At 47.6% G+C, this 10,334-nt stretch overlaps 1 protein-coding gene across 1 annotated transcript; it reads right to left on the minus strand.

Moving 5' to 3' along the window:
* Positions 1–1,268: 1,268 nt before the first annotated feature.
* On the minus strand, positions 1,269–7,469 carry LOC123061370 (serine/threonine-protein kinase PBL34). Its single transcript, XM_044484448.1, has 6 exons — positions 6,980–7,469; positions 3,763–4,100; positions 3,533–3,668; positions 2,999–3,135; positions 2,794–2,917; positions 1,269–2,176 (listed from the first exon to the last, which is right to left on the minus strand). Exons 1-6 carry the CDS (start codon positions 7,167–7,169, stop codon positions 1,668–1,670), a joined length of 1,434 nt encoding a protein of 477 aa, XP_044340383.1. The 5' UTR covers positions 7,170–7,469; the 3' UTR covers positions 1,269–1,667.
* Between the last annotated feature and the right edge of the window lie 2,865 nt (positions 7,470–10,334).

The raw sequence follows: 10,334 nt of genomic DNA on the forward strand, positions 1-10,334 counted from the left end.
CTGTCGCTTGCGAGCTCTCTCCATTGTCGCTAAGCCAATCACCCTTCTTTTTAACATTTTCCTTAGGTCCCTCTCATCCGTAGAGAGCACTTGAGTTTCTTGGGCCGTATCGAGGCGAAGAATGACCTCCAAGGCCATGTGGAGCTGAACCTTGGAGTTAGAGAAGACGGACCTACTCCAAGCACGAAGCCGTTGACCAGTATTCTTAAGTTCGTAAACAACTGGCAAGGATCAGAGCGGTTGCAAGGCCCGCTCCACGCCTTTTGCACTACCGGTATGAACCCAGGCATCTTGGTCCAGAAATTTTCAAAGCGGGAGATTTGGGTCGGAGAGGGCCATCTTTGTTCGCCAAGAGCAGAGGACAATGATCGAAAAGGGAGGATGACAATGCATGAAGAATGTGGTTTGCGAAAGCAAGGTCCTAGTCCTCATTACAGAAGAAAGAATCAAATTTACAAAAAGTTGGATGGGGCCGCTCGTTGCTCCTAGTGAATTTGCGGGTTTTGTAGGTGAATCTCCTTGATCTCATAAGAATTCAGGGCTGCTCGGAATCTGGTGATGCAGCTATGATCCGCATTCGGCTTATTTTTATCTTGGGCACAGCGGATCTGATTAAAATCACCGTTGACAAGCCACGTCACCCCTTCAGTCGGCTTCTCATGAATAAGCTCCTCGAATAAAGAATATTTCAGGTTTGAGCGCATCGGTCCGTAGATCTTGAAGGTGAGGTTGGAGGTAATAAGAGTGATCACTTGTCACTGAAGGTCAGGTTGGAGGAAATAAGAGTGATCACTTGTCACGTGGCCCTGACTTTGTGGGGCCTGGACGCCAGGTTCGCTGTCCAAACACAGTCAATCGACCAGTTAGTGCTCTTGGCAACTCGCTTACTGAATCGGTGTTTTCGGCAAACTTCTATGAAAACGATGGTTTTCCGCACTGTCCAACACAACTGCGGTGGTTTTTGACAATTTTACTTGTTTCCATCGTAAGTTGGTGCTTGATTTCCACCTGATATTCTCTCCGGTCACTGTCATGATGCCACCGCCAGCCCCGTGCTGCCTGAATGTGACCCACCCAAAAAGGAAACGAGACAGTGGTAACATCACAAGCACCCGGAGTAATGGCAAGTGCCAGCGATAACCATGCATGTTTATGGATTTGATCTGGCAAATGTACCAGGACCTGAAAGCGAGCCCTGTCACCCCCATCAATAGCACATGCAACTTAAATACTAGGCCGCTGCCATCGCTCATCATGGAAGCATGATATGATGGCGAAGACGACGTTTGTCTTTCATTTTTCTTTAACAAGTAAAAATCTGCTCTGAATAAGAGACGAGAGCCATACATGCACTAGGCTCTTCTTCCTGTGCCGATGGTTGATTCTCCAATCAGGGGAGTTTCTAAGCATCCATCTGAGCATTTGTTCAAATGGCAAACAAAACCCTGTCTGATTCCCCCCTCCCAAGTCAATGTTCCCAGAGTAATAGATACAGAAGCAGCTAAAAAGCTAAGCAACGAGAAGAAATCTTCACTGCGGAATTCTAATCATCCTTGAGGGCATCTGTCTATCCACGGCAACGGGGGCCACAGCCAATGCACGCGCCATTCCCCATCAGTGCTGGACGAGAACCCAACCTTGAACCACTCATGATGAACAGGTGAGTCTTAGGGCTGTTTGCCGTTGGGCCTTGGAGACTGGCGGTACGGAGAAGCGTGCGGACCATACGAGAGGCTCCTCATTGGCTGCACTCCGTTCCGTGCAAAGGTGCTCTGTGCCTTCATGCTTTGGCTACCATTTGGGTTGCCAAGGCTTGCGGCACGCTCTTGGCGCATGGACTGGAAGAAGTAGGAGGAGCTAGCCATGTCTTTCAGGTTTGGAAGAGGCTTGAGAACTTCCACCACTTGGCTCATGAGAGGCCTAGCCTTGGGATCCCGGCTAAGGCAAGCATGTGCCAGCTGAGCCGTCTTCTGAGCGCCTTTTATGGAGAAATTTCCCTCTAGACGGGGATCTACGAGCCTATAGAATCGCCTTCTTTCTCCAAGATAAGGGCGTGCCCATTCAACCAGATTGTGCTCCCCGTTTGGCCTGTTCTTGTCCATTGACCTTCTGCCCGACATCATCTCTAGTAGCACCACTCCAAAACTGTATACATCGCTCTTTGATGTCAGGTGACCTGAGCAAGAGATGAACTTATAAGCAGTAGAACATGCGAGGGAATTCAACAAGCTACACGAACCGAATAAAAGAATGAGTGGTAACTTGTCTATTTTCTAGGAGATTCATTCAGCTTAGTTGACCCAAAATGGGCAAGATTATCTTGAGCCTGTGAAATTATAATCATATTTCTGACTACCTCAGAGCGGAATGAATTCAGACGAACAGCTGTTGCACAACCCACAGCAGCACATGGACTGCCTTAAATATCCGTAATCACCTAAATTATTATGTTATGCAATGATAGCATCCACATAAATGCGAAGGTGGCCAGAAAGGTGCAGGCCCTAAAACACTCCACACACACACCATCCTTGTACACAGTCATTATAATATAGTTGCTAGGTTATAAGCCTATCAATGTACCTATCACCTATCAAAGGAAACATAACGCATTGTTTGTCGGATAAGTATGTATGAACTTCAGTCTATCTAGCATACATTGAATGATTGAAGTATAGGACACACTAGCAGTAACTGGACAGAACAATAAGGATAACATCATGCAAGATTTGCTCCAATTTTCAGGACAAGTTGAGCAGTAGTATGATGCAGGACAACAACTGATCGACTCACCTGTCATAACATACTCAGGAGCTGCATATCCATATGTTCCCATGACCCGAGTAGAGACATGTGTCTTATCACCCTCAGGGCCATCTTTCGCAAGTCCAAAATCAGAGAGTTTTGCATTGTATTCCTGGAAATAAATGTATAAGAAATGGGCAAATGTAATAGTCTGAATGATCATGGATTATCGGTTCTCAGTATAGTTGCATACCGCATCCAAAAGAATATTTGAAGTTTTGAAATCCCGATATATCACTGGCCTTTCAGCTTCTTCGTGAAGAAATGCAAGGCCTTTTGCAGCACCAAGTGCAATTTTCATTCTGATAGCCCATGGGAGCGGAAATGACCCTATTTAGTACAATTATTCAAGACAGTTATTGGACGAATACAAGACACTACAGAATATAGTTGTAATAAAACTACTCCCTCCGATTCAAATTAATTGACGCAGCTCTAGTACAAAATTGTACTAGAGCTGCATCAATTAATTTGGATCGGAGGGAGTAACAAATTTAGGTTTCGTCAAATTAGCACACAAGCAGAATTTTAGCAATGGAATAAAAAGTTAGTAGTAGCAAACAATAAGTAACGAATAATACCTACGAGTCGCATTCGACCAAGAGTCTAAGAGTAGAAGAGAAATATGCCATGTATTAACTATTTCAACAAGGGTAGATGTCCTGACAGAGTGAAAGTCTGCATCATATGTTATATCTGACTAAGAGTAAAACAAAATAGCACTTACTCCTGAAAAGATGATTCTCCAAACTTCCGCGGGGCATAAATTCGTATGCTAGCAACCGTTGGTCATCTTCAATGCAGTAACCAACCAATTTCACTAGGTGTGGATGTTGAAGGTTTCCAAGGAAATCAACTTCTGCCTGAGAACACATAATGATAGTTTACTTAATGAAGCAGTTAAAGCTAATACCATAATGTTTCGTGTGCTGCATACCAAAGAAAGTAAAAACATACCACCCACTCCTTATGCCCCTGAAGCCCATCATGGTTGAGTGTCTTGACAGCAACAGTTAATCCTGTGCCAGGTTTCATCGGAGCAGTTCCATTCTCTTCAATCCAACCTTTAAAGACACAACCAAAACCTCCCTCACCAAGAAGACTCTCAGGTCGAAAGTTTCTGGTGGCGCACTTAAGTTCATTGAACGTAAATCTACGCAGTTGGGCTGCTAGTTTAAGTTCTTCTCCAACTATGGAAGAAGGCGAGATGCTTCCAGTGTTGCTGGATGTTGTCGAACCAGATGCGGCTGGTGGAGCTGATTGATCCCAACAACTACGATTTACCTTTTTGCTCTCTGCACAGTAGACATTAACCATTAGGAGATCAATGCCTGATATAATTGAAATTTGACAAAGGTAGTGCCACAGAAATATGTGAATCCTTGCTTCTGAGTAAAACATCAGAAGCTGCAAAACAATAGCTAATGTGATAGCAAAAAATTTATGGGACTAAACAACAAGGCTGACAGTCTCTCTTATAAAGTAAAAAATACTACCACTAACTGTAAGATGGTCAACATTTTTTTCTCAAATAGGCAGAAGAGCTACGTATCATTGCATTAAGAAGGAAAAACACAATCCAACAAACACACACACCCCTACAGGATACAACACAAGCGCGCCACTGACTGAAAAACTACCTCGACCAGGACACTACTAGGTGGCCCACAGCAAGCTGCGCCAAACCGCAAGAAACAACAGGTGCCTCTAGCTCCCGCAAAATTGTTAACAGGCCCATATGGTAAGCAGGTGCAGCGTGTGCGATGACACAGGGCCCCTAAAATTTTGAGGCCTCAAAAATTATCTTAAATGACAATTAATAGTATTAATCAAGAGAATATCTAAGCAATGCTTCATCTCCTGTGCAACATTCCAACTTCCAAACGCCGACCAGTTCCAAGGCCAGCCAGTACACAAGCACACGCCTTTCTCTTGACCTCTCTCTCCATTTAAATCACAATTAATAGTATAAATCACCGCTCAGTTTCCACTAAAAAGATCACCGATAACTTTTTTTAAGGAAAATCTCCGGTGCATCATACTAGGAACTAGCACAACCTATATATTCAGCTATTCTTCTCCAGTTTTTCCGTTATCTTTGAAACAATTATTGGGAAGATTATGTTTATAGTATGATAAAATAAGTAATAATATTCGTAACTAGGATTTTCCATAAAAGGGCCTTATTTCATACTCCCCCCGTCCCACAATATAAGACTAGCTTGCAGAAACATCTTATATTATGGGACGGAGGGAGTACTATTTTGCACTGGCCCCCAGATTCTCGTGTACGGCCCTGATGGTCAACATGACTTATATATTTCTACTTCTTTAATGTGGATCAGGTATGAGGCCATGTGTAAGTCTATGGAATTAAAATCCAATTCTGCACCAAACATGACGGTATGTCCAGAGTTTATACAGCAGATGACTTTGTGGGGTCATACATTTTAGAAAGGTGGAAATGTTTTGGGTGCAACTCAACTGAATCAAATAGTCTGCTTGAACATAAGATATAAGTTTTCTCACTGAAGTAAACTTTAAATGCTAAAGGTATAACACTAATAACACAAAATGCTTTATAAGAAAATAGAGCGTGTGACAATTTGAAGTGACTTGATACAAAAATTATGACATAACCATCAATTACAGGCACCCTTTATATTTTAGTTTTGTCCATAGACCATAACTATAACTAGTGTTTCCTGCTTGAGCATTTCACTTGACACTCCCTTTGGACATATCCGTTTGTTATTCTGAAGCATGCATAAATGGAACCCTAAATGTTAAATCTCGGAACAAAAGTTGCCTTCTGTACTTAATTACAGAGAAATATCAAATATGCATAATGCCACATGGCCAAACGGTAATTAATTGTATGCGTCTACAAGCGTATAGACAAAAACAGACAAACATTGAATTTAACGACATTTGGGCGTCCCTTCAGTTCCTCCTAATCAGTTATCACCACTCCTGCAGCAACAAAACATCACCTTGCATTTTACCTGAGGTACTCCTGCTTCAACCACTACAGAGTCCCCTATTACCAGCAACCCGCAAACTTACCCCGACAAGTGCAAGCCACGCCCTTTTATACTAACAATTTAACAGCAGGCTCCCGAAATTGTCGCTGGAGCAGCAGCCCATCACGGATACGGCTCGATCTTAGCGAACCAAAGCGAGACGACGTGGGATTTTTGACAAAATCGAACGGCCAAAAGCGGCGAGAACTGAAGATCCAACGGCTGTCAACGCTAATAGCCTGAGATGGATGGAAAGTTGCACGGTTTTAATGCCTCTAAATATGCATAACACCACATGGCCAAACGGTAATTAATTGTATTGCGTCTAAAAGCGTATGGACAAAAATAGACAAGCATTGAATTTAATGACATTTGGGCATCCCTTCAGCTCCTCCTAATCAGTAATCACCACTCCTGCAGCAACAAAACATCACCTTGCATTTTACCTGAGGTACTCCTGCTTCAACCACTACAAAATCCCCTATTACCAGCAACCCGCAAACTTAACCCCACAAGTGTAAGCCCCGCCCTTTTATACTAGCAATTTAACAGCAGGCTCCCCAAATTGTCCCTGGAGCAGCAGCCCATCACGGATACCGCTCGACCTTAGCAAACCAAAGCGAGGCGACGTGGGATTTTTGACAAAATCGGACGGCCAAAAGCAACGAGAACTGAAGATCCAGCGGCTGTCAACGCTAATAGCCTGAGATGGATGGAAAGTTGCACAGTTTTAATGTCTCTAGATGGGTAATGGCAGCACTCCGACATGGCACAACATTCAGTTTACATCAACTCATGTACCACTGTGTGTAAATTAAACAGAAACATCTCATCTCATGACACCCCACACCATACCAACCACTCTTAAATGATCCTACCACCCACCAGAGCACACCAACACATCCAATTTCATCATAGAACGCTCCCATCGCCATCAACTTAACTTCAAGAGATATAGAATAAAAAAGTTCAGGCCTCTGTCATCTCGAGTGCTAAAACACAAGACACACAGCACCCGGGCAACCAATCAAACATACGGACGAGCATCAGGCATGGACAAACGCGAAGGCGTAGGCTGCTGCTAGTGCTGGAGAGCAGGGAAGCAGACCAGAAAGTGAACGCGATGTCTAGGAGGAGTGAGAGCATTTTACCGCCGCCGTTGGCGCAGGCGCCGCTGGTGGAGGAGTCGACCTTGGAGCCCGAGGACATGCATCCGCCGCCCAGTCGCGGTAGCCGGATCCAGCAACCAGTGGGAGGCGCCGCATCGTCCTCGTCCATTGCCGCCTCCTTCCCCTTCCGCCGCATCACATCCTGCCCCCGCCGCGTCCCCTCCTTCCCCATCTCCTATCCAACCCACCCGCCGCCACCACCCCGCGCACCGACCAACTCAGCAGCAGCGTCCCCAATGCTTCTCAGCGCGGCAATGGAAGCCGCCCGCGCGGCCTCCGGAGGTGAGCATCGGGGCGGGGCGGGCGGAAGGGAGAAGCAGGGAAGGAACTAGCAAGAGAGAGGGTGAAGAGGGGTGGGGGTGTCGGGGCAGGGCGGGCAGGGGAAAGGGTAGGCTGCAGTGCAGGGAAGGATTCGGGCAGTGCGGGCAGGGTACTGGGAATTTGCCAAAGACCAAAGACCGAGGGCTGGGCGACGACGAAGGAGGAGGCTGCGGCCGGAACGGTGGTCGCTTCTTTATGGCCTCCTTCTACACGAGGAGCGCCCGTTTCTGATGCGATTTAGCCCAACGCCCCTCTGAAATATACGCATTTCTTTCTCTATCCTCACTAATGGGGATTCGCTTTATTTTGTTCAACGAGTCAAAACCTAGGCCCTGTTTGGACCAGCGTTTTCGTTTCAAATACCTCCGTAAAAATTACATCTCTTGGTTGGTTGTTTTAACACCGTATCCGTCCGTTGATCGGTGGGGACCAGTCCGCGAACACTAATACGAGAACTGGTCATTCAATCATACATTTCAAAATAAAGTCCACCAAACCATATGAATTACATACAAAACGGATGATTTTCATATAAACCGAAACACATTCATTATATTTTTTAAAAAAACTACCGGACCTAAACCTAGTCTACAGCGACTCCCGTCTCCACGTCCTTGCTGTTCCTTTATGGCATTCGTCGGGTCGATTGGCAAGAAGAGGACTCGATCACCAAGACAGTTGCCCAATGTGAAACCAAGCAGAGGAGAGCATTAACCGCATCCTTTTACAATGTGTCGTTGCACGGGAGGTGTGGACCGCGATCTGCCGCCCCCTAGGCAAGCCAGAGTGGATACCCACAGCGAACGACAACCTCGCTGCATGGTGTCAAGACAAGGGGGGAAGAGGACAGACCAAGAGGGATGCAAATGCAATCATCATTCTAGGCCTATGGCAACTATGAAAGCACCGCAACTCTATCGTCTTCGACGGGGCCACACCTTCAAAGAATCGGGTTATCCATGCCGTCGTCGGAGAGGGTCGCGTATGGAAACAGGTGGGCATACTAAAAGGGGACATGAATGTGTTCTTCACAGAAGTGGAAGGGTGGGCTGCAGAGAGTAGCTAGACATATGAGAGGAAGGTGGAGGGTGGGGTTAGTGTTCGGTGTGTATAAATGTAATCTGTAACACTAACGTGGACGGGCTCTTTACCCCGGTTCCTTCTTTATAATATAGTACGCACACTCGTGCGTATTCGAGAGAAAAATCTTCCCGTCTCCATGAGCGGTGACGATGAGACTCGTGAAGTGAAGGTGTGGTCGCCGACGGGAAAGAGTAGGACAAGGGAGATGGACCAGCCCACTTGGGACACAAGGCCATGCGGCCTCCCATGCACTACTACTACTCCTCGTCGGAGTCCACGACCTGTCCGTCGTCGGTGGACGTGAGTTCCACGATGGATGTGGACGGGCGGAACACTCATCATCCCACGGCGCCAACGAAAGTTTGTTGGCGCCGCGTAGAATGCATAGCTGGCAGCGTTCTTGACGGCCGCCAGCACCCTCCGCATCGGCCTACACCGTGATCAGGTTGCGAGTGGCGGCGTGAACGCGAAGCCTCGTAGATCGCCGGTTATCGGTGACGAATTTGGGGTTCGCCGCGTCTATGGCCGCCACGGCTTCCTCACTCGCTCGCTCGACATAGATTTGGCCCTCCGTCGACCGATGCTGCTCGAGGAGGAAGAGGTTGTACCGTTGCTCCTCCTGTGCTTGTCATAACGCCGACATCAGATGCTCCTCCGCCATAGCGACGTTGAAGTGTGCCTGCGCATGCTCCATGGTGCAGCCCCCATGGACCGGCGCGGGTTCCGGCATCGAGTCGTCGTAAGAGCCCGTCTCCACCATGGGGTCATCATCAGAGTGTTGGGGAATGTAGCATGTAATTTCAAAAAAAAAATCCTACGCTCACGCAAGATCTATCTAGCAGATGCATAGCAACAAGAGGGGGAGAGTGTGTCCACGTACCCTCGTAGACCGAAAGCGGAAGTGTTTTGACAACGCGATTGATGTAGTCGAACTTCTTCTCGTTCCGACCGATCAAGCACCGAACGTATGGCACCTCCAAGTTCTGCACATGTTCAGCTCGATGACGTCCCTCGAACTCTTGATCCAGCAAAGTGTCGAGGAAGAGTTACGTCAGCACGACGGCGTGGTGACGGTGATGGTGAAGTGATCTGCGCAGGGCTTCACCTAAGCACTACGAAGATATGATCGCAGGCGTAAACTGTGGAGGGGAGTTGGTGTCTTTGGGGTGCCCCTGTAACACCCCGTATGTAACTTTCCCAATTTGTACTCCAACTCTTGCCGCTTCAGGCGTTAAGTTATTTTATTTTCTCGGGTTCGGGTTTTTGTCTCCGTGTGTTGTTATCGTTGTCATGCATCTCATATCATGTCATCATGTGCCTTGCATTTGCATACGTGTTCGTCTCATGCATTCGAGCATTTTCCCCGTTGTCCGTTTTGCATTCCGGCGCTTCGTTCCCCTCCGGTGGTCATTTCTAGATTTCTTTCATGTGTGGGGATTAAACATTTCCGGATTGGACCGAGACTTGCCAAGCGGCCTTGGTTTACTACCGGTAGACCGCCTGTCAAGTTTCGTATCATTTGGACTTCGTTTGATACTCCAACGGTTAACCGAGGGACCGAAAAGGCCTCGTGTGTGTTGCAGCCCAACACCCCTCCAATTTGGCCCAAAACCCACCTAAGCCTTCTCCATCATCTAGAGCGTTCGATCACGATCGCGTGGCCGAAAACCGCACCTCATTTGAACTCTCCTAGCTCCCCCATTCGAATCACGGACGAAACCCTAGTTCCCCTCCTCCTCCAGCCGCCGGACAAAATCCGGACGGCCGGACGTGTCCGGATCCTCCCCTCCGCCGCCACGTGTCACGCCTCCATTGGATCCGCGCCGCCGCCCCACTTCGTCGCGCGCTGCCGGCCCGGGAGGCCCAGGTCGGGCCCCCGAGGCCCACGACCATCCGCCGCCGCGCAGCCCGCTCGCGCGCCGCCCATCGCGCC

The sequence above is a fragment of the Triticum aestivum genome, chromosome 3A (assembly GCF_018294505.1).
Source record: "Triticum aestivum cultivar Chinese Spring chromosome 3A, IWGSC CS RefSeq v2.1, whole genome shotgun sequence".
NCBI lineage: Eukaryota > Viridiplantae > Streptophyta > Magnoliopsida > Poales > Poaceae > Triticum > Triticum aestivum.